General features: G+C 40.7%; 1 protein-coding gene across 3 annotated transcripts in view; it reads left to right on the top strand.

Moving 5' to 3' along the window:
• The window catches only part of EFL1 (elongation factor like GTPase 1), a 113,946-nt gene that overhangs the window by 3,428 nt on the left and 85,648 nt on the right, over positions 1-24,870 (top strand). For all 3 annotated transcript variants that reach the window (XM_070775202.1, XM_070775204.1, XM_070775203.1), the window contains exons 4-11: positions 986-1,070; positions 9,263-9,396; positions 11,219-11,356; positions 12,943-13,157; positions 18,884-19,007; positions 21,470-21,546; positions 22,262-22,398; positions 23,599-23,721. In XM_070775202.1, the coding sequence (XP_070631303.1) occupies positions 986-1,070; positions 9,263-9,396; positions 11,219-11,356; positions 12,943-13,157; positions 18,884-19,007; positions 21,470-21,546; positions 22,262-22,398; positions 23,599-23,721 (1,033 nt within the window). The remainder of the gene's footprint in view (positions 1-985; positions 1,071-9,262; positions 9,397-11,218; positions 11,357-12,942; positions 13,158-18,883; positions 19,008-21,469; positions 21,547-22,261; positions 22,399-23,598; positions 23,722-24,870) is intronic.

Genomic DNA, 24,870 nt, shown 5'->3' with positions numbered 1-24,870 from the left:
CTTCAGTGAATTTAAGATATAGTCAGCAGGATTTATCCAGTGATTGGTAATACAGAGAAGAGGAGATGGAGAAGCAAAATTGAATTTGAAAAGTAGACCTGAGATACTAAAGGAAGAATGGGGCCTTCGAGGCAGGTCGAGTCCCCAGGAAATTGGCCCAAGATACTGTCTAGAGGAGGCTTAAAAAACTGGGTGGAATAAAGTAATAAAGTGCTTTTATTTTTCCTATTTGAGAAGTTAGAACAAGTACAATAACTCTACTGTAAGTAGATGAAATAATAAAGCATAAATTAGTGAAGTAGAAAAGATCAAAGCCAAATTTGTTCTTCAAAAGATTCATACAACTAACATATGATACAGTAATGATGGACATGTCATTATACATTTAAAGAGTGAATCCTAATGTAAACCATAGACCTTAATTGATAGTAACGTATTGATATTGGTTCATTGATGGTAACATGTATCACACTGCACACAATGTAAGATGTAAATAACAGGGAGGGAACTGTGTGTAGAAGTACTTAGGAACCTCTTTACTTTCCAGTTATTCTAGAAACTTAAAATTGCTCTAAAAAGAAAGCCTGTTAATTTAAAAAGAACTACTAGCAATGTAGACATTGTGTGATTATCTTGCATTACAACTGATAAATATCTAAAAACTGATCAAGGAAAAAGGAAAGGAGAAAGAAATACATGATACTAGGCAAGAAAAGAAGGCAATGGCACCTCACTCCAGTGCTCTTGCCTGGAGAATCCCAGGGACGGGGGAGCCTGCTGGGCTGCCGTCTATGAGGTCGCACAGAGTCGGACGTGACTGAAGCGACTTAGCAGCAGCAGGCAAGAAAAATGCTGCAGAGATTTAAAAGGTAATAATAGTGGGACCTAGTGAACAACTTCACAGCAATAATAAGCCTAAAAATTTAAATATTTAAAACAAAAGTCCACATCAGTCCGTTTTAACGTTAAGGTTGCATTTTTACAGTTGAGGTACATGGACAGCAGAGAAGATGAACAGGTCCGAGGGATCACTATGAAATCCAGTGCCATCTCACTGCATTATGCGGAAGGTAAGTCGGTCTGCATTTTACAGAACAGTGGTTTCGTATCTTTTGTGTCTTCCTTTCTCTTTCCAAATCAGTTTCACCCCTCAGGTTTTTTTGCTTTACCTTCCACAAACTTCATTCTGGCCTTTCCAGATGATCAATTTTCAGATCAGAGTCAGGCTGTCCAGACTTGGGTACAGATGGGGACCTCTGACTGGCTTGAGGGCAGAAGCACTGGCAGTTCACACCTGCCCCTGTCTACCCAGGTGCTTGTGGAGATATCTTCTCTGGGAAGGTCTGGAGTCATAGGACCTTGCTGGCTCAGTCTTATCATCCCGTTTCCTCGTTGGGTCCTCGTTCTGTCCTCTGGCCTGCCTGTTAGATCTAGAGTCTTATTTACTTGGCTCTGTGTTGCCATGGTCACTGTAGCTTTTATCCACTGATCAGAATGCCACTCTGACAGTAATACTTTTAGGGATTTGTCCGACAGACATAGTCATACGAGCATGCGAGATGTATGTTCATTGATATTCACCCTAATGTCTGTATCAATGAAAAGAATGCCTTAGTATCTGCCTTTGGAAAATAGTTAAGTAGAATGATACATCCATGCTGTGAAGTGCTCTGCAGCTGTTCCAACAATTGTGTGATTATATAGAAAAGATAAAGTCGGAGACAAAAAGCAAGTTGCAGGGTAAATACTTACAAGACACGAATGTGTTTTGATGATAAGAATATATTAAGTATGTATATGAAGATGCCTGGAAGGCTGTATACCAAAACCTTAACCATAATTAGCAGGGACTGGATTATGTGAAAACTCAGTTTTCAAGATATTTATTTTGTACTGTTCGGAAATTTTACACAACATGTGAGTTTTGATCAGTAGAAGACAGTAGTAAAGATGTATTTCATTTCCCTAATGGACACAGTGTCATGTCCCTGACACTAACACCAAGGGTTGTGCTGTGTGGGGTGTGACTCTTCTCTTTGAGGTCAGTCTTCAAAAACGGTTTTGAACTAAACCAGTTTTGAAGCTCTTAGGTACATGAATTCCCAATGTATTTAAAGTAATGCCTTAATTTTTAAAAAACTACTTCTCACATTTTAAAGAGTATGTCCTAATTCTGTGATACAGCAAATGGTTCAGTGGTCAGTTTTTTCCCTATCTCTCCTTATTTTTATGAACTTGAAGAGTTTAAAGGTTCATGGACTGTTCTTTAAATAGTCTCAAAAGGCCTATTGTCATTTCTACTCTGTAGCCATTCTTTATACCTGTGAACAAATAATTGCTGTCACAGAACTTCTAAAATGAAGTTTTCATTCTGATTCATCTTTTTAACATTTTTTTAAAAATTTGCAAGTTTTATATGTGTTGTAGAAAATTTACAGTAAAACATAAGATTGAAGTAATAATTGCCCTAGTTTTACCCCCAGTTGTTTTATGTTCTTGCATTTAATCCTGTCATAAGTGTGCATGTGTATGTGTGTGCTTGCAAGCTGTGAGGTAGGTATCCAACTTAAATCCCTCCCCCCACACCCGCAAAGAGTTAACTACTTACTGCAACACCAGTCTCATTTGATTATTAAGTACTGTGTCATTAGTCCTTGGTGTGGTGCTGGTGTCAGCACCTCTACATGAATGAGGCAGTCAGGTGGGACTGCTGTGAGCCAGAGAACAGACTCGGTCCACCCATGAAACACCCCCTCCACCTGGGTGGGGACTGGTGCTTTTTACCTCCAACTGACAGATGCCCTGTGTTTTTCTGTTTTGTTTTGTTTGTTTGTTTTTTCAAGAAAAGGCATCAAGATTTTTGGTAAACTCATCCAGTTTTAAAAAAAAAAACTGGCAATTATTAAAAAATGATAAAGTGCAGTATAGAGCAAATTGTAGTGGGCTTTCACTAATAGGCTTTCAGTCTGTACTTCAGGCATATGTGCTAGCTGACAGCCTGGTTCAGGGGGACACTCAGTATTTACCCAAGAGGCAGCCATACTGTAGCTTAGATGTGCTCCAAATGTGGAGACCAAGGATGTGGAGGCGTCTGCAGACAGATCCACTTGTAAGTTCGCCCCTCTGTAAGCATATCCAGAAAGTGAAAGTGTTAGTCACTGTCATGTCTGACTCTTTGTGACCCCATGGACTGTAGCTTGCCAGCCCCCTCTGTTCATGGGAATTCTGCAGGCAAGAATACTGGAGTGGGTTGCCATTTCTTCCTCTAGGGGATCTTCCCGACCTGGGGATCAAACCTGGGTCTCCCACACTGTAGGCAGATTCTTTACCATCTGAGCCACCAGGCAAACACCTCCGTAGGGGTCTGTGCTTATGGGCTAGTAGAGGGTTTCAGCTCTGTGACCCTCTGGTCTTAATCTCTAAGACTGGGCCCTGGGGACACTGACTTGTGCCATCCAGATGCACACGAGGCCAGCAAGTATCAGTAGCTACTGTCATTTCCAGACACGTCAACATTCACTTGTGTTTCTGATCACTGTCCTTTTCCTTTGGGACCAGGCTTGGAGGATGGGGTTCCACTGTGCGTAGTTTGACTAAAGGTCAGGTTTTTTTCCTCTAAAGATAATGAACACTTTACCTTGTGAAGCATTCAGATGATGTAAGATCTAAGAAGATGGGTGCACCATGGTTTGATTCTGAGCTGCATGTCTCATCTGCGTGATTTTGTTTAACCCTTATGGCGATCCTGGGAAATGGAGATTCTCCTCATTTTACATGTGTGCAAAACGGAGTTCAGAGAGATTAAGAGACCTTCCCAGAGACAGAGTAGTTAGCATGTGGCAGTAGTCCTGCATAATGAATGTGTGACTCTCTGTGACCCCATGGACTGTAACACTCCAGGCTCCTCTGTCCATGGGATTTTCCAGGAAAGAATAATGGAGTGGGTAGCCATTTCCTACTTCAGGGGTCCTGGGAACCAAGGAATCATTAATATATTTCCAGCCTGTTTATTTGGACCAGGAGTCTCTCAAAAGTCATTCAGTCCAGGCCACCACTGATTCCCCCTTCAGTGAAATTCTCTGCTGTCCACAAGAGGTTGCTCTGGCTCCTTAAGGGCGTCTTTTGTGGCATCACCGCCATCTCTGTTGTCTTTGGTCACTGCCCCAAATGGAGGTCACGTGGTCTGGCCTCTAAGTCGTCTTGTCCCCATGTTTCTCACACCTGCCCTCAACCCCTCACTATTCCCTTCCCGCCCACACTTTTCTCTGAAAACTTTTCCAAGGTAAACCTGTGTCCCTCCATCCTCAGTGTCTTTTGTCAGTTTTCCCTCCTCCCCCTGCCTGGCTGTTTTCTAGTCACTGCTCTCTCGTCCTTCTTTTGAGTGAGTGCTGTTTATTCTGTCATACTCTGTCCTGGGTAAGAACATGGGATCACCCTACTCCTTGTTCCCTGGTTCTGGTTCAGAGTTCAGTTCTTCCACCATTGATTTAAAACTCCGTCTCCTTCGAGACTCTTACCATCTATCCAGTTATTCTCCACCCCTTCTCACCACCTCAGCTTCTGGTTACAGTCCCTGGTCGCCATTCATTAGTGACTTTGGCACCTGGTTCATCATTTTCCTTTTTACCCAAATCCACCAAGGTAGCTTTTCCTGTGTCTGAAAAATGACCTCTTTCAACAGCTTGAGCTTGGCTTCTCAACAGCAGTGATGTGTACGCCTCTGCTTCACCCACCCCTAGTATGGCTGCTTTCTGCATTTTAATATCACTCCTTACTGGTCCTCTGATATTTCCCATTTAAATACTCCCTTCTGCACAGTCTTTACTTTTCCAGCTCTCTCACCTGTGTAGCAAGGGACCCGCTTGACTTCAGGAAGCCCTTCAGTTTCCTGCGCCCCATCGGCATCCTTCATTTCATCTCTGCGTCCTCCTGTCCAGACTTGTCTTTTTCTGACAGTCTCGCTGAGGCCCTCAGTGTATCTGCTGTCTTGGCCTCCTGTCCTCCCAGTGAAACTCTAACCCTTGGTAGAGCTGACTCTACACATTTTCCTCCTACCCTTGGGCTGGGCTCTCGGCTGGTCGTTGGGCCACTGGCAGACTTCCATGTGTCCTCTGTCAGACCTTGGGCATTCTCTACCGCTGGAGCTCTCTTAAACCCTCTTGTCTCTTCGAGTCCACCTCTCAGTCCCTCTCCCACAGTCTCAGCAGACATTTGTCCATTCTATTTTACAGAGAAAAGGAAAATTCTCAGCTATTTGCCACTACCCCTCAAAGTGTAATACAGCTAGTATCTTTGCTTGCCTGCTGTCACTGTGAAAGGCTTGTGCTCTGGACTTACCTCCTGTGTCCTGGTGCTGTCAACTTTTCAGCATGTTCAAGCCTCTCATCTTAAATTGTGTGTGTTTGTGTGTAAGACTTAGACAAAAGTGTACCGCTCTTACTCTTTCAGTGGCTCTGACAGCAGGCCCTGTGCTTTACGATAATGGCACATGTTAGCAGTGTGAAATTGGGTGAAACATAGTTGGTCCTTGATCTCTGACTTTCTGTCTAGGGTCATATGAACATAGAGAATTTCCAAGTAGATTGCAGAGGCTTAGGACATTTACATGGGTGCCAGGCAGTGAACATCAGTCTTCTCTCACTCCAGGGTTTCTTATTCTGATTCTGAGCCAGATGAACAGACAAGTGTTCTTTCCCCAGTTGCAAAGCCTAGGGGCACCTGTGACCTTTACAGGAAGTGACTAAGCTGATAGATAGGCCTGGGTATGTTTCTGACTTGTGACTGCTTTTGTGACCTTGGGTAAATCTCTTCCCTTTTGGGAGCTTTAGCATGAAAGCTAAAATGAAATGAAGGGTTGGTTATTTCTAGTAATTTTCTGGTGGAGTCTTTAGGGTTTTCTATGTAGAGGATCATGTCATCTGCAAATAATGAGAGTTTTACTTCTTCTTTTCCAATTTGGATTCCTTTTATTTCTTTTTCTGCTCTGATTGCTGTGGCCAAAACTTCCAAAACTATGTTGAATAGTAATGGTGAAAGTGGGCACCCTTGTCTTGTTCCTGACTTTAGAGGAAATGCTTTCAATTTTTCACCATTGAGGCTAATGTTTGCTGTGGGTTTGTCATATATAGCTTTTATTATGTTGAGGTATGTTCCTTCTATTCGTGCTTTCTGGAGAGTTTTTATCATAAATGGATGTTGAATTTTGTCAAAGGCTTTCTCTGCATCTATTGAGATAATCATATGGTTTTTATTTTTCAATTTGTTAATGTGGTGTATTACACTGATTGATTTGTGGATATTGAAGAATCCTTGCATCCCTGGGATAAAGCCCACTTGGTCACGGTGTATGATCTTTTTAATGTGTTGTTAGATTTTGATGGCTAGAATTTTGTTAAGGATTTTTGCATCTATGTTCATCAGTGATATTGGCCTGTAGTTTTCTTTTTTTGTGGGATCTTTGTCAGGTTTTGGTATTAGGGTGATGGTGGCCTCATAGAATGAGTTTGGAAGTTTACCTTCCTCTGCAATTTTTTGGAAGAGTTTGAGCAGGATAGGTGTTAGCTCTTCTCTAAATTTTTGGTAGAATTCAGCTGTGAAGCCGTCTGGACCGGGGCTTTTGTTTGCTGGAAGATTTTTTATTACAGTTTCAATTTCCGTGCTTGTGATGGGTCTGTTAAGATTTTCTATTTCTCCCTGGTCGAGTTTTGGAAAGTTGTACTTTTCTAAGAATTTGTCCATTTCTTCCACGTTGTCCATTTTATTGGCATATAATTGTTGATAGTAGTCTCTTATGATCCTTTGTATTTCTATGTTGTCTGTTGTGATCTCTCCATTTTCGTTTCTAATTTTATTGATTTGATTTTTCTCCCTTTGTTTCTTGATGAGTCTGGCTAATGGTTTGTCAATTTTATTTATCCTTTCAAAGAACCAGCTTTTGGTTTTGTTGATTTTTGCTATGGTCTCTTTTGTTTCTTTTGCATTTATTTCTGCTCTAATTTTTAATATTTCTTTCCTTCTACTAACCCTGGGGTTCTTCATTTCTTCCTTTTCTAGTTGCTTTAGGTGTAGAGTTAGGTTATTTATTTGACTTTTTTCAAAGTTGCAGGATATAAAATCAACACACAGAAATCCCTTGCATTCCTATACACTAATAATGAGAAAACAGAAAGAGAAATTAAGGAAACAATTCCATTCACCATTGCAACGGAAAGAATAAAATACTTAGGAATATATCTACCTAAAGAAACTAAAGACTTATATATAGAAAACTATAAAACACTGGTGAAAGAAATCAAAGAGGACACTAATAGATGGAGAAATATACCATGTTCATGGATTGGAAGAATCAATATAGTGAAAATGAGTATACTACCCAAAGCAATTTATAGATTCAATGCAATCCCTATCAAGCTACCAACAGTATTCTTCACAGAGCTAGAACAAATAATTTCACAATTTGTATGGAAATACAAAAAACCTCGAATAGCCAAAGCGATCTTGAGAAAGAAGAATGGAACTGGAGGAATCAACCTACCTGACTTCAGGCTCTACTACAAAGCCACAGTTATCAAGACAGTATGGTACTGGCACAAAGACAGAAATATAGATCAATGGAACAAAATAGAAAGCCAGAGATAAATCCACGCACACATGGACACCTTTTCTTTGACAAAGGAGGCAAGAATATACAATGGATTAAAGACAATCTCTTTAACAAGTGGTTCTGGGAAATCTAGTCAACCACTTGTAAAAGAATGAAACTAGACCACTTTCTAACACCATACACAAAAATAAATTCAAAATGGATTAAAGATCTAAACATAAGACCAGAAACTATAAAACTCCTAGAGGAGAACATAGGCAAAACACTCTCTGACATACATCACAGCAGGATCCTCTATGACCCACCTCCCAGAATATCGGAAATAAAAGCAAAAATAAACAAATGGGACCTAATTAACCTTAAAAGCTTCTGCACATCAAAGGAAACTATTAGCAAGGTGAAAAGACAGCCTTCAGAATGGGAGAAAATAATAGCAAATGAAGCAACTGACAAACAACTAATCTCAAAAATATACAAGCAACTCCTACAGCTCAACTCCAGAAAAATAAATGACCCAATCAAAAAATGGGCCAAAGAACTAAATAGACATTTCTCCAAAGAAGACATACAGATGGCTAACAAACACATGAAAAGATGCTCAACATCACTCATTATCAGAGAAATGCAAATCAAGACCACTATGAGGTACCATTTCACACCAGTCAGAATGGCTGCCATCCAAAAGTCTACAAATAATAAATGCTGGAGAGGGTGTGGAGAAAAGGGAACCCTCTTACACTGTTGGTGGGAATGCAAACTAGTACAGCCACTATGGAGAACAGTGTGGAGATTCCTTAAAAAACTGGAAATAGAACTGCCTTATGATCCAGCAATCCCACTGCTGGGCATACACACTGAGGAAACCAGAAGGGAAAGAGACACGTGTACCCCAATGTTCATCGCTGCACTGTTTATAATAGCCAGGACATGGAAGCAACCTAGATGCCCATCAGCAGATGAATGGATAAGAAAGCTTTGGTACATATACACAATGGAGTATTACTCGGCCATTAAAAAGAATACATTTGAATCAGTTCTAATGAGGTGGATGAAACTGGAGCCTATTATACAGAGTGAAGTAAGCCAGAAGGAAAAACATCAATACAGTATACTAATGCATATATATGGAATTTAGAAAGATGGTAACAATAACCCGGTGTATGAGACAGCAAAAGAGACACTGATGTATAGAACAGTCTTATGGACTCTGTGGGAGAGGGAGAGGGTGGGAAGATTTGGGAGAATGACATTGAAACATGTAAAATATCATGTAAGAAATGAGTTGCCAGTCCAGGTTCGATGCACGATACTGGATGCTTGAGGCTAGTGCACAGGGATGACCCAGAGGGATGGTATGGGGAGGGAGGAGGGTTCAGGATGGGGAACACATGTATACCTGTGATGGATTCATTTTGATATTTGGCAAAACTAATACAATTATGTAAAGTTTAAAAATAAAATAAAATTAAAAAAAAAAAAAAAAGAAATGAAGGGTTGGGCTATGAAAATGATGAACGGTTTAGAGACCCTCACAGCTTTTGTTTTATGTGACAGGGCTTTTCTTCAGTCATTTCTTAGAAGCTCTCCTGCTCTCAATTGCCTGAGGAGGAGGGTTGCATACCTGCACTGCTCAATATGTGTTTTTAAATCTCATTTCAGGAGACAAGGAGTACCTGATTAACCTAATAGACTCTCCAGGTCACGTGGACTTCTCCTCAGAAGTGTCCACGGCTGTTCGCATCTGTGACGGGTGCATCATCGTGGTGGACGCTGTGGAAGGGGTCTGCCCGCAGGTAGTGGATGGTCGCCTGGAAATGTTTAACTAGACAAGGCAGGGGGAGAGGAGGCCCTGGCCATCAATGATGATGTGGCACTTTAGACTCTCTGTGACACCAGAAAGCTAGTTTCCATTTCACATTCCATAGTGTTCCAGCCTGTGGTGGAGTTAAGTCACCCAGGTTCTGAAGGGATATTAGAGAGAATGACTTTAAGGTCCTTTGACATGCCTGTGGTATTCTCTGGGAGAGGGACTCAGTGGACATGAGAGACGCATGTAGGGGGCTCTGGGGGCTTTCCTCCAGTGAAAGAGTCTCTCAGCAGTGAGGAGTTGTTGACAGTGAAATTCTGAGCTGTTTCTCCCCTACATGGGCAAGTCTCTTCTGTTGGTTTCTCACTCTGCAGGCACACGCACACATGCGCGCACACGCACACGCACGCACACACACACACACACACTCTCTCTCTCTCTCTCTCTCTCTCTCTCCCTCCCTCCCTCCCTCCCTCCCTCTCCCTCTCCCCCTCCCTTCCTCCTCTCTCTTCCTCTTCCACATTCTTAATCTGCACTTTCTTACCTTTTCACCAAAGTTCAAATAGTTCTCCCTAAGGCCAGAGTGAACATACAGCTCTGGTCAGCATGAAACTCAGAGTGGCTTTCTAATCTCAGTTTTTAAAATAATTTTTCTGTGAAACCTTATGTTTTTTCTTTAAAAATGTTGTCACCTTTGTGTCCTACTTCTTGTACCATCGTTTGTTTTAATGATTTTTAAAAAGAAGAGTAAAAAGCTTACGTTACAGGCATACCTCGGAGATATTTCAGGTTTGGTGCTGAGCCACTGCAGTAAAGTGAATATTGCAGTAAAGCAGGTCACGTGACTTTTTTTGGTTCCCCAGTGTATATTCAGGTTATGTCTATACTATACTGAAGTCTCTTAAGTATGCAATAGCATCATGTCTAAAAAAAGGTACATATCTTGATTAAAACAATACTTTATTGCTAAAAAATACTTAACCATTTCTGACCCTTCATTGAGTTGTAATAGTAACATCAAAGATCACTGATGGCAGATCACAACAACTATATTAATTATGAAAAATGTAAAGTACGATGGGAATTATGGAAATCACAGAACAACAGGAAGTGAACAAATGTTATTGGAACGCCGGTAGACTTGCTTGATGCAGAGTTGCACAAATCTTCAGTTTGTTAAAAGAAAAAAAGCAACATCTGTGATGCATAGTAAAGCAGAGCACAATGAAATGAGGTTTTCTTGTAGAAATGGAGAAAATCTGATCATTCCAGGAAGATGTACGTGTTCTGTAACTTCTCTGATGTCCTGTAAGTGCACAGGCCTTGCATCTAGAGAAGCAAAACCTTAGTCTGTGTGGTGTGCTGGGTGTCCTGACAAGTTAAGTTAAATTAACAGACGTGACTTCAAAGCAGCTGAATAGTGGTTAATGCTAAGAAGTGGTTTCTGATCAGGAAAGTGTACACAGGGAGCGTCTGGGAACATACTCTGTTTTTCCACCTGTGTGTTATAGCATGAGTGTTTTTTTTACTGTGTGTATTCTCGTATGTGTGTAATTTCACAAAACTCTTACTATCTTGTACACAATTTTTATCCTTCTTAAATAAATTGTCAGTTCCATAAAGGCAAGAACAATTTCCTGCCTGCAGTTCTTTGCTTCTGTGTTATATATTTTTGACTGTGTCTGACTGGCATGGTCTGAGTTGTATGTGATAGAGGAGCACGAAAATAAGCTACCTATTAATCAGGATTTTCTAATGTGCTTTAATTTAAATCATGAGCTTTACATTTTCTTTTCTGTTTTAATCAGACACAGGCAGTTCTGCGGCAAGCCTGGCTCGAAAACATCCGTCCAGTTTTAGTGATCAATAAGATAGATCGCTTGATAGTGGAACTGAAATTCACCCCACAGGAGGCCTACTCTCACCTCAAGAATATATTAGAACAGGTATTTTATCCTTTATTTCAGTACTTTAAAAACTGTGGCTCAAAGGAGAGTTGTAAGGAAGTTGCTAGGTTGGGTATGAGGCTTTGCTGCAGAAAATCCACTTCAATGTGTTGGAGTCATCATACCGCGGCAGAGGCAGTAGAGCTAGCATCATCTCAGGAGTCGCCTCCATCTCCTGGGAGCATCCTGGAATAGAAAACTTGGACAGTAGGTCGTAATGTTCTCTTGTTTAAAGTCTTGTGGTTGGGTTTTTAAGTGAAGCCAGTATTAGGAAACTCTTTGGCTTTTTTTATTACCTGTATTTGGGTGAAATTTTACCAAAGCTTTCATTCATTGATTTATTCAGCAGACATTACCATAACTGTATGTTGAATAAATGAGTTCTTGAAGGTTTACTTCATGCTAAGGATTGTGAATATAAAGACAGACAGGTCAGAGTCCCTATCTTCAAAGATCTCACAGTGGGTTAGGGGAGAAAAACACGTAAAAGATGTTTGGAGAACAATGAGACAAACCCTAAATATGATTTGAGAACATAAATGAGGCCTGCCTCACCCAGAATGGGTCAATAGCAAGGGGAGAGTAGGGAGAGTCTTATAATAGGAGTCTTGAGATGGAAGAAAGGTAATGTGTGCCAGGGGAGAATTATAGCAGAGGCCTTCAAGAAAGAAGAAATAAGATATACAGAGTCATATAAAGAAAAGAAAAAACATGGTGCAAGTTTCATTCAAAGAATGTAAATTATTGGTTACAATTGAAGAACTAGATCAAGTGCAGTCGTGATAAGAGATGGGAGTAGAAAGGAATACAGCTTTGATTCTGGCGAACCCTGTATGCCATGTGTGGAGGTTTGAAGTGTCTTTTTCAAGACAGTGGGGCACCATTGATGAGGCCACGTTGAAAATGTTTGTTTGCTACAGGAAGGAAATGATAAAGGCAGAGCAGTGAGAAAGTCTGGGTCAGTGGATCCAGTTCCCTGAAGAGACAGTCAGGCACAGAACAGGTGGAATGCTCCTGCCCTGCCGTGGAAGGAGGAGAACCAGCAGTGTTTGTAGAGATGGACTTACAAGTTGGATGATGGGGAGCCTGCAGGATCCTTGAACAGTAGACTTTGTTTTCTCTCTGAGGTAGGAAATAAGATTGGTCACCTAGGAGTGAGAATCTTTGGAGCTTAGAGGTCAGGAAGAGGACCTGAAGAGAGGGGTGAACAGTTCAAACATCTGACATGAGAAACAGGGAGTTGACAAAAGTCATAAACTCAGACTGTGGGGCTTGGAAACCAGGAGTTCTAGTGACACCTGGCCCTCATACTGAAAAATAAATTGAAGATACGATAGATCAGTGTTTGCACTAAAGAAATGACCTTCCAAAAGCCTGACGATTTAGTCTTACTGGGTATTGAAATAAGTGGCTGATAACATGTAAGTTAATGATTGCTGTAAACATCAGTTCCATCCTCATGGGCTTCATAGGAGTTCAGACTGTGACCTAGGAGTCTAGACTTGAGGAGGGTTAGACAGTGTGTCTCCTGTCATGGGCGTGCCATGCATCCGAATGACCTTCTGCCATTTTGCCATCTCTCCTAGATTAATGCACTCACAGGAACTCTTTTTACTTCTAAAGTGCTAGAAGAAAGAGCGGAGAGAGAGGCTGAATCCCAGGTGAACCCGAATTCTGAACAAGGAGAGCAGGTGTATGACTGGAGCACCGGCTTGGAGGACACGGATGACTCGCACCTGTACTTCTCACCTGACCAGGGGAATGTGGTGTTTACAAGTGCAATAGATGGGTGGGGCTTTGGGTAAGTTTTTGACTCTAATGAAATCTCTCTGTGGATTCTGTATACAACTGGTGCTTTAATTAAACTTTTTATCTTGAGGTATCATAGATTCACGTACAGTCGTAAGAAAGAATACAGGAGCATTCTCTTCTTTCCCCAGTGTCCCTCCAGAGGTACTATCATGCAGAACTGTGATGTAACATCGCAGCTGGGCTATTAACATGGATATAATCCATCGCCACAGAGCACCTTTGCGTTGCACTAACGTAGCAACACCTACTTCCATCCCACTCCCAGCTGCTCCTTAACGACTAGCTGTCCTGCATTTCTATAACTTGTCACTTCAAGAATGTCATAGAAACGCACTTGAACCACATAGAATGTTTTCTAGATTGGATTTTTTTCAGCATCGTTTTCTGGAGACTTCTCTAAATTGTTGCGTGCATCACTGGTGGTTCCTTTTCATTGTCTCGTCCTATTCCATGGTATTGGTTGTACCACAGTTTGTTTAAATATTTACCCATTGAAGGACGTCTGGATTTTTTCTGGTTTGGGGCTACTGTGAGTCAAGCTGCTATAAGCATTCATGTGTAGGTGTTTATGTGAACAGAAGTTTTCATTTCTCTGGGATGAATGCCTGGAAGTGCGTTTGCTGAGTCCTGGGGTGGTTATATGTTTGATTTTTAAAGAAACTATCAAATTGTTCCAGAGTAGGTATACCATATTCCTGCCAGCAATGTGTGGTGATCCATTTCTCCACATCTTAACCCTCATTTGGTATCATCACTGTTTCTGTCTTTTCTTTTTTTAGCCATTCTGCTAGATATATACTGATGTGCTGTTACGGTTTTAATTTGCATTTTCCTAACAGCTTCTGGAGAAGGCAGTGGCACCCCACTCCAGTGCTCTTGCCTGGAAAATCCCACGGGTGGTGGAGCCTGGTAGGCTGCAGTCCATGGGGTCGCTAAGAGTCAGACACGACTGAGCAACTTCACTTTCCCTTTTCACTTTCATGCATTGGAGAAGGAAATGGCAACCCACTCCAGTGTTCTTGCCTGGAGAATTCCAGGGACAGAGGAGTCTGCTGGGCTGCCGTCTCTGGGGTCGCACAGAGTCGGACACGACTGAAGTGACCTAGCAGCAGCGGCAGCAACAGCTTCTGAGGTTGAACCTTTTCATGAGCTGATCTGTCATCTATATATCCTCTTGGGTGAAATGTCTTTTCATGTTCTTTGCCCACTTTGTGTTTTTGTTCAGGTATAATTGACATATACCGTTATATTGATTTCAAGTATACAGTATAATCTATCTGAGTACATATTGTGTAAATATTTGTTTATATTTGTATATAGATGATATATTTGTATATAGATGATCACTACAGTAAGTCTAATTTTCGTCACACTACATAGTTAGAAAATTTATGTGTGTGTGTGATGAGGATTTTTAGCTTTGACTCTTAACTCTCTGTTACACAATGCAATGTTACTAACTTTACTTACCATGCTATATACATTGCATCCTATGACTTATTTTATAACTGGAAGTTTGTACCTTTTGCCCCTTCAGCCATTTTGCCAACCCTCTACTCCTTGCCTCTAGCAACCACCAATCTGTTCTCTGTATCTGTAAGATGCTTGATTTTTTGGTTTTGTTTTTTAAAGCTTCTACATGTGTAAGTGACATCATGCAGTATTTGTTCTTGTCTTTCTCCATCTGACATATCTCCTAATGCTCTCAAGGTCTATCCATGACAAGTTTGCATTCTTTTTTATGGCTGAATACTATTCGTGTGTGTGTGTGTGCGTGTGTGTGTGCACGTGCACACCACATTATCCTTTCATCTGTGAATGGACACTCAACGTGGTTTCCATACCTTGGCTATTGTCAATAATGCTACAGTGAAGATGATGTGATGATTTCTTAAACATCACCCAGCCACTGAGTGGCAGAGCTGTTGTTAAGTTTAAAGACTGCCTGGCAGTGAAATTCATGCTTTCTTACCATGGTACTTCTGTGGGATCTTCACTGTGGAGTATTGGGACCCTTGTTTCCTCTCATTGCCCTTCTGGATATGTACATGCTCAGGCCAAGTAGTAGTGATAGCAGTTTTGAATGTGCTAGGTAATTGATTACAGTTCTAACCACAACCATTGCTTACTCATGGGATCAGAAAATTCAGAGGATTTTTTACCTTGAGAAAAAATGTCTTCAACTTGGATAAACAGTTGTGGGATATAATGAAATTTACTTTAGTTGCGGGCTTAACCTTTCATACAGTTTGTGGGGATAATAGAACCAGGAATAAGGGACCAGGTGAAACCAACCTTGGTTATTTCTCATCTCCCTTTTTACAGGAACTTGCTCTTCAACGTCATTTTGACTGAACACATTGCCTGGGGCAGCATAATAAATTATAATACTGTAATTTTTTTGTGTTAGTTTGTAATAAATTATGGATTCCTTGGTTTACTATAAAGATCATATCAGACTTAAATACATTCAGATAATGGATTATAGTGAAAATGGAAGTTAACAAACCTGAACATTTGTAGTTTTCACATGTAGTTGATGACTTACCTTTATCAACTTTCTGGCCCTCAGTTTCTTCATTTGAAAAATAATAATGTAGGTCTAAGATAATGTCTAAGAGTTTCTTTGAGCTAAAAAGTTCAGTGATTCATTCAGTCATAGAGTCAGACCTATTGATTTCTTAATTGGTAAGCATTTTGTTAGTGAGCCACAAGGTGGGGGGCTTGTCCTTTTCTAGTACTTATTTTCATAATAATAATTGAATGTTTTATGTGAATTTTAGTCTAAATCTCATGAACTAGGGGGAGTTGATCATGGAAGAAGGAATGGGGAGAGATTTGAATGAATGAAATCAGGGGAACTTGAGTATCCCTCATAACTTTGGATGTTTTTAACTTACTTTCAGTCAATAGATCAATTCCCCTGTATTAGACAATGTCATCTTTGGAGATCTGCTAGTGCCTGTTCTCAGCCAGTTGACATGTTAACTTATGGGAAAACGGTGTTGGAAATGAAAGCACTGGAGACCCTTTCCTTCCAATTTTCCTCTAAAATGTCAGTGACTAGGGAACTCCACGTGTCACAAAACGTGAGAAATGAGCACATGTCAGAATTTAGAAAATGTTTCTATGAACTCTCACGTAGTGGGACAGGATTAAGAAGTATGACTAGTGGCTGTATGGCCTGAATTTGTCCTGTTAATAGTTGTTACTCCAGGAGAATCTGCTCTGAAAAAGCAGCAACACAGTGGCTTGGGTAGGTGGCAACAACGATCTGTTAATAGTTTCTGGTTAAGGTAAACAGAGCTGAGGCCCAACCCTATTCAACAGGGACAGGAGAGAGAAGACGGTGAAAAGCCCTTCCTAGTAGTTCTTCATGCCACAGCATCTTAGAATCCTGCAATTAATATTAGCCCATTGGGTACCTCGAACTCATAAGCATATGTGGCCCAGTAATTTCATGTGGCCACACCCTCATTCAGGAGGATTGGCCAAAGATTGATGAGTCAGTAAACTCCTGGAAAACATGTTCTGCAGATCTTTTCTGAGAATCCTGTTTGAAGTTGCTCAGTAGAGGAAGTGAATTAAAATAGAACTCAAGAATGGAGAAGTCCTGCTAGAAGCTGTCATTGTAACTAATGACAGATAAAGGAATAAAAGCACCAAGCAATAGTGGAGAAAGGTTTGATGTTGATAAGCAACTTTTGTGGTAACCAGGGGATGAAAAAGAAGGTAAAGGATGAAGAACAAGATTTTCAAAGATTTATAAGTGTCTGTATGTGTAGGTATGTGTATAGAAATGACAGAGTAGAAAAGGGTGGAAGACAGTGACCTATAAGCAGATGGGCAAGTGTCTTACTTTAATTTATGATTCTATAGCAGTATTAGTTTTTGCGAAAGTGTTTACCACTTTGTGAGTTAAAAATAGGACATATATCTGACATGTTGTAAAGGATAACAGAAAATATAAGTCTGGGAAGCACACAAATCAACATTAAAAAGAAAATCCTAGAAGCATGAATAGAATGTGCCTGATCAGAACAGTAAGTGACAGTAAGTATTTGTACCCCTTGTTGAGGAGATACTGTTTTTTAAAAAGAAGGAAATTTCATTAGGAAAAAAAAAAAATTCATGAGTGAGCAAGCAACAACATACATAAATAAATTATATATAAATTACGTATTGTTATATACATGAGTTGTGCCCTCGTATCTGACTCTTTGCTACCCCATGGACTGTAGCCCGCCACGCTCCTCTGTCCAAGAGATTCTCCAGGCAAGAATAGTGGAGTGGGTTGCCATTCCCTTCTCCAGAGGATCTTTCCAACCTAAGGATCGAATCTGTGTCTCCTGCATTGCAGGCGGATTCTTTACCATCTTAGCCACCAGGGAAGCCCCGTTATATACATGTTGTGTATACTTATGTAAAAAGTTTTGTATGAAACAGTATAACATGTAAATGTATAAACTTATTTACATATAGCATAATAATATAGTTTATATTTTAATATCACTATAAACAAATAAATATAAAGTATATAAAAGTTATAAATAATGTAATAGAAACTAAACTTTTAGAAAAAATTTTTAAGACCTCTACTAAGTTAATATCTTTTGGATCAAATGGGAAATAAAGCTTTAAACAGGGAATTACTTTGCATGGGAAGGACCCTTGAGGCCAGCTCTTTGAGAACGTTGATGGGCTTATATCCATGTGACATGAATTCTGCTTCCTGACTGGGTATTTTTCTCTCCCGTGACTCAGTGAGAGGGCGCACTGGGTTTTTATCTTCAGTAGTTTCTGTAGTGTCTCTTTTTGCTTCTAAGTTGCTGCCTGATGCTCTTCATATTTCTGGTTCCAACCATAATTATCAGCTTCCACTCCTCCAGCTTCTTACTGCTCCCACCAGGCTTTCGTTACCATAAGAGAATGTCGGCCAATTGGACTTGGTTGTAGTTAACCCCTGGATGTTTTGGAAAATACAGCATGTGTCTTGTAAGTTGCTGGTACTTTGAGAGTTGGACTCAAAGCTTAGATTGTGTAGGAACATACTATTCCCTGCAAAAAGTTTTTTTTTGGGGGGTCCTTTATCCAGACACTGCAGATGGTGTAATATACAGCATCCTTATTTGTCCGGTGACTGCTCCCATTTGGCTGGGGTTTGCAGTAGAGCAGACCTGCTGCTAACTGGTTTCTCTAAGGGCTAGAGAGAGCTAAGTAAGTGTATATGTATTTCCTGTTTAATCTCAGATGCTACAGAGCCTTTTTTGGCCGGTTCCGGCTGTAGGGTTTATTTACTTCATGAGCAATAGGAACTTACAGTGAAGGGCTGAAGCAGAGTTTATTGTTGGCACAGTTGCAGTGGACAGCTGGAGCCTGTTTCCTTGGCCAGTGTTCCTCTTGTTTTACGCTTGCAGAATTAAGAAAGGGATTGATAGCATGAGTTCTCATTCATATGAATGTAGGGAAAGTTGGACAGGAACACCGGCGAGACTGCTTGGCTTTGAATCCCAGCTTTACTTGTTACCTGTGTGATATCTCGTGCTTCATTATGCTTTTCCGTGAAAGGGGGGAGATAATTAGTACCTGCCTTGTAAGAGAGTTGAAATGAATTCAGAGCACATTGAACAGTACCTGGCACAGAAACACCCAAATGCTAGCTAGACTCATACTTATTTCTGTTATTAATAACGTGAACACTTGCTTTTCTTTCAGAATTGAGCACTTTGCCAAAATCTACAGTCAAAAAACTGGCATCAGAAAGGAAGTTCTTTTGAAAACATTATGGGGAGATTATTATATAAATACGAAGGCTAAGAAGATTATGAAGGTGGATCAGGTAACGTGGTCTCTTGTGCCTATTGATCGGTGGTCACATTCTTGCCCTGTGAAAGCCTGCACTGTAACACACTTGTAATCTGCCTCAGTTTATGTGAGTCAGTTTAGGGGAGATTTTCTACTGTATATATTTGGCTAAAGATCATGTGTCTTATGGAGAAGGCAATGGCAACCCACTCCAGTACTCTTGCCTGGAAAATCCCATGGACGGAGGAGCCTGGTGGGCTGCAGTCCATGGGGTCCCTAGGAGTTGGACACGACTGAGCGACTTCACTTTCACTTTCATGCATTGGAGAAGGAAATGGCAACCCACTCCAGTATTCTTGCCTGGAGAATCCCAGGGACGGAGGAGCCTGGTGGGCTGCCGTCGATGGGGTTACATAGAGTCGGACCTGACTGAAGCGACTTAGCAGCAGCAGCATGTGTCTTATGTCCAAGTATTGCTTAAATAGAGTTCCTTATCAGGATCAGAGGACTGCGTGTTGTTGCTGTTGTTTTTCCTATTTAAGAGGAGCGGAAATCCCAGATCCTGGGCCAGTGAACTTGAAGACACGTATTTGCATCATGGATTTGTGTGTCCCCTTCCTAAAGAGACGTCTCTTGTAGACGTCACTGTGTGGCCTGTATTCCTAGCCTCAGCCGAGGCCTCCTCATTGAACACCAGTCACCATGCATTGCTGATGGGTGAGGCAGGTGCTCCTTGGAGCATTCTGTCGGTGGAGGTCTTGTAGGGCTGCTGAGTCACCTAGCCTCAAAGGAAGGATGCTTTCTTGAAGACTTTTTTTTTTAATATAAAATTAAGGATTTTATAAATGTATTCTCATTGAAGAGCATGTATGTTCCTTTTAGAAGGTATTCCTTAGTATAAAGCTACAGGAAAGAAAAAAATACCAGAGGCCAACACTGCTAATGGTATGCTTTTCATTTCTTTCATTCTTTCTGTTTAGATAACATATATTCCTCGATTGAGATAATGCTGTTTATACAATGTAGCCGCTTTTCCTCTTGACATTCTATTGTGACCATCTTCCCTTGTCACTGAAAGTTCTTTATAAACAGTACAGTGTGTAGATTCCTTAAAAACTAGGAACAGATCTACCATATGACCCGGCAACCCCACTCCTGGGCATATACCCTGAGAAAACCAGACACCCCAGTGTTCACAGCAGCACTATTTACAATAGCCCTGGCGTGGAAGCAGCCTAGAAGTCCATTAACAGAGGGATGGATAAAGATGTGGTACGTTTATACAATGGAATATTTGTCATAAAAAAGAACAAATTTGAGTCCTAGTGAGGTTTATGAACCTAGAGCCTATTAATACAGAGTGAAGTAAGAAAGAGAAAAATTACAGTATATTAATGCATATATATGGAATCTAGAAAAATAGTATTGATGAACCTATTTGTAGGGAAGGAATGGAGACACAGATGTAGAGAATGGACTTTTGGACACAGGGACGCGGAGAGGGGACGAATGGAGAAAGTAGCATTGACACAACATTGTAAAAATTAAAAAAATAATAATAATAATAAGAGGAGCCAGTGGAGTGAAATAGCAAAGAGCATAGTTTGAGATTCTCTTTGCCTCTCAGCTCTACCACTTTCTGGTTCTGTGACACTTGTCTGTTTCTTTCCTCTGCAAATTGAAGATAGTAATATTTATCTCATGGAGTGATTATATGAAATATCCAAGAAAAGTCTTAAGAGCAATTCCTGTCATGTAACAAACACCCTCTTACATCATTATCACTCATGTAATCATTCTCCTAAGATTGAACATAGTTTTTATTTCTGTTTCTCAAATATTTTGATATTTTAAGTAAAGCTGTGATAGGCATCTTGATGCATACATTTTTAGGCCTTTATGATTTTTTTTTAACCAGTCCTTCAAAGGTAATGACTTAATTTCCCAGTACCTTGCCAGTAGCTCTTGAGAAAGAGGGTTTCAGTTTATATTCCATCTCTTGTACCTATGAGAGTATCCATCTCAAAGTGCTCATGCTGTAATTTTTGTATAGTTTGATAAGAGAAATAGGGGTTTTGTTTTTTTTAATATCTTCTTCCTTGAAGTTGAATAGCGTTCATATTTTAAGAACCTCCTTTAGAACGAAGTCCATGGACGTTTTAGAGTGGAGCTTTAGCTCTCAGCTTGGGTACCGTGTGTTCTTTTGATGGCAGTGGGAGGGCAGCTGCAGTGATGTATCCACTCCCCCCCCCACCCCGCACCCCAAGTGGTTTCGTGTGTGGTGTCCACGGTTCGGAAAGAGAAGAGTGAGTTGTAACTGTGGATTATTGGCTGTTTAAAGCATTCATATAGCTACTTTCCTCCGCTTTGTTGTTGAATAAGTATTTTCTAGTAGAAATGAAGCATCGATAGTAAAGCACATCAAGAATGAATACGTTAGATATTAATGAAATATTCAGAAATTTTAAACCCATGCATCCTTTTTTTTTTTTCCAGGCAAAAGGAAAGAAACCTTTATTTGTACAGTTGATCCTGGAAAATATATGGAGTTTGTATGATGCTGTCTTGAAAAAGTAAGACTGTTATAAATTGTTTATCTCTGGGCAGTATAATTTGCAGTTTGACGAGTTACCCTTCCGAAAACTAGGTAGACTGGGAAAGTGAAGAAAGCCTTTACAGAGGCTTTGATTACCAAGCTTGGAAACCATTTAAAGGAGTATGTATAACCCAATTACAGGATGACGGGAGGGACAGAACAGAAATATTTTATAGAGTGCTGAGGCAAAGAGATAAAAGGATGGGAAGAACCATCAGACTTTCATTTTTACAAACTCAGTTTAAAGTAAAATAGTAAATGTAGTAGAAACGCTGCTTGATATTGAGCATCACTCATGGAGTCACTTAGGGAAAAAACCTTGCCCGATACAAGTGGAAAAGAAAGTTTGCTTTAGTAAATTTCCAAGTTGTTCCAGTGGTGGAATAATGATTTTTGCTTTTAGTATTTATTTATAAAATCGTTTTACCAGTTGACATAGCGTGTTTAAGACGATTGTGGAATGGTACTTCATGGGACATTTTCAAGAGAAGTTCATTTGGAAGTGGAAAGTAGAGGTTGAGCAGTTTACTCCTATGGCAGGAGCCCCCCTCCAGCGTTTTTGTTTTTTTATAGTCAAGCAGTGCCTCGGGAATAAATGTGTCCTGTGATGTTGTTTCTCTTCCTCACTCCCCTTTGTATCTTAGGTAATCTTTCTCCTCACCTCCCATCCACCTATCTCTTGTTTACTATAGGGACAAAGAAAAAACTGATAAAATCGTGACTTCTTTAGGATTAAAAATCGGAGCCCGAGAGGCACGGCATTCAGATCCTAAAGTTCAGATCAATGCTATCTGCAGTCAGTGGCTACCCATATCTCAAGCTGTTCTTGGTATCCTTTATATTAATGGTTGTTAATGAAATCATAGTTTTGACAGAACAAGAAAAAAGAGTGTGTTATTGGCCATCAGGAGGTCCTCTGAAGATAACGCATGCCAATTCAGAGTAAGTTTTTTTCTGGGATTATTTAATATTTTACCATGAAACTGTATTAAATACTTCAGAAATGAATATATTAATATTAATTAAGATTAATACGAATCTGAATGTTCTTAAAAAACATTTTAAATTTTTGTTTCTTAATCCATAAAATCAAAACTCTTAGACTAAGATTTGCACAGAAGTAGATACTTTAGATGTTTGTGTTAGGATCACTGGTTCATTTTAACCCATATTTTCTTTACCTTGTTGATACTTCCTCTCAAATTTGTGATTCCAAAAGGACTTGATTTTAAGTGGCTTACCTTAACTAAAGTCATTTTGTAGGTGAATTTAGACTATCTTCTTTGTTTTTTTTAAAAAGACTTTTGTCATATGGACCAATTTTAGTGTCTTTATTGAATTTTTTACAGCGTTGCTTTTATTCTGTTTTATGTTTTGGTTCTTTGGCCGAGAGGCATGTGGGATCTTAGCTCCCCAACCAGGGATCGAACCCACACCCCCTGTATTGGAAGGTATAACCATTGGACCTTCAGGGAAGTCTCAACCAAAGTAATTTTATAGAGGAATTTAGACTATTAATACCTTCTTGTCATTGATCTGTGTGTCCTTAGCGGTACCCGTGGGGTGGGCTGAGGGTGCAGTGTCTGGGGAGTGGGCCAACAGTGGACCACAGGGCTGCAATAAACACAGACCCCTACGGTGACCTCGCTCTGTTGGAGGACCTGCTTGTATCGCAGCTAGCGGCTGATGGTGGTTTTATGCCAGTTGAGAGAGACTGAAACTGTATGAAAGATTTTGAGGACTGGGTCACAGGCAGCCAAACTCCTAAGCTCTGTGGTCCTTCCTCATTTGTTCCACAGGATGTCAGTGTTAGAGTATCTGCCATGAGCACCCTTTCTGGGCTCTAGAGCATCCACAAACTCCCTGAGATTGTATCCACGTTTTGAGATGTGACTTACGGAGTATTGCCTTACAGCCCAGGCATCGTGTACACATATGTTGTTACTTCAGTATTTCGTGCACAGTCTGAGTCTCTGCCAGGGTGAAGAGCACTTGCTCAGGCTTTTGAGTCCTTAACAGCAGACTTCAGCTATGGTGTGTCAGAAGCTTCCTAGTCCCCTCGACATTACAGCTGAGAGAGTGGAGAAACTGATGTGTGCAGGATCACAGACTTTTGATTCTCTCCCACCAGAAACCCAGGCTCTGAAAGCAGGTGAGGTAAAGACGAACACACCAGTCAATGTATTTTTGGTCATCCAAAGTCAAGACTACTCTAGACCAATTTTCTGAATGCTAGCTTGCTAAATGGCCAAATGACCAACTCCCCCGGTAAACAATTGCACAAACATTTCTCCAATGCTTTTTGTTTTCTAACATTTCAGTTTCGCCAGAGCCATTTTGCTCTGCCAGTGGAGTGAGGAGACTGGAGACCTCTCCCTTTTGCCAGATCACAGTTCATAATGTTATCATCATGCTCTATTCCATCCTCTCAGGTAGCCAGGAATGCATTCCTGAGGTGACTGTGTTTCCAGGGCCTGTGGAACAGTGACCCCAGGGTCTGTATTCCCTTTAGAAGCCCCACACATGTTCGCTCCATGAGAGGGAGCCTCATTTGCTCCCAGCCTTATATGGCTCCATGAAATTCATCTGTGCGCACCACTCTGTCCTGCTCTTTTTCTCCCATTCTGTTGGATTTGCAGCCTCTGCCCTCAGATCACTGCTGTTCTCAGACCCATGGTTGACTCTCCTTTGTTAAATCTCTCGGCCAGTTCCCAGTCCTCCTGACTAGATCTGTCACTACCATCTGACACAGTCAATCCCTCCTTCCTCCTTGAGACCCCTTTTTCTTTGACTTCTGGGCTTCCACCTGTTTCTCCTCGTCTCCCTGTCTCCCGGGCTTTTTATCCCCCCACCCCCCACCCTGGTTTTTTTATTAAAACAGGAGAAAAATCAAACAAGTTAATAACGTGTACAAGGGAGAGACCTGGGAAAACAGAATAACTTGCTAAAATATCTGAAACCCTCACCTTAAATACTGTCAGTGGTTTAAAACTTCAAAGGGGAGAAAGGCATTTGCCATGGAAAATGAAAAAGTAAAAGTCTGGTTACAAAGAGTGTTTGCTGGACCACAGAGTGGGCTCTGATCGCTGGGCCCTGCCGATTTCCCCACCACACCAGCCCCTTCTCTTTGCAGATATTTCTGGTGATAGTTGTATTCCAGGAACAGGCCCTTTATCTCAATTCGTTAGACAACTAAGGGGACAGAAAAAGAACAACTTCCAAAGTTCTCTGCTCCTTAAAAACAATCAGCCTAAATTAACCCTCCTCAAGAAACACCTTGTGGAGTGGTGAAGTTTGCTCT

Source organism: Bos indicus, chromosome 21 (assembly GCF_029378745.1).
Source record: "Bos indicus isolate NIAB-ARS_2022 breed Sahiwal x Tharparkar chromosome 21, NIAB-ARS_B.indTharparkar_mat_pri_1.0, whole genome shotgun sequence".
Taxonomy (NCBI): domain Eukaryota; kingdom Metazoa; phylum Chordata; class Mammalia; order Artiodactyla; family Bovidae; genus Bos; species Bos indicus.
The sequence above is the reverse complement of the archived record's forward strand: the minus strand, read 5'-3'. Positions and strand labels throughout refer to the sequence as shown.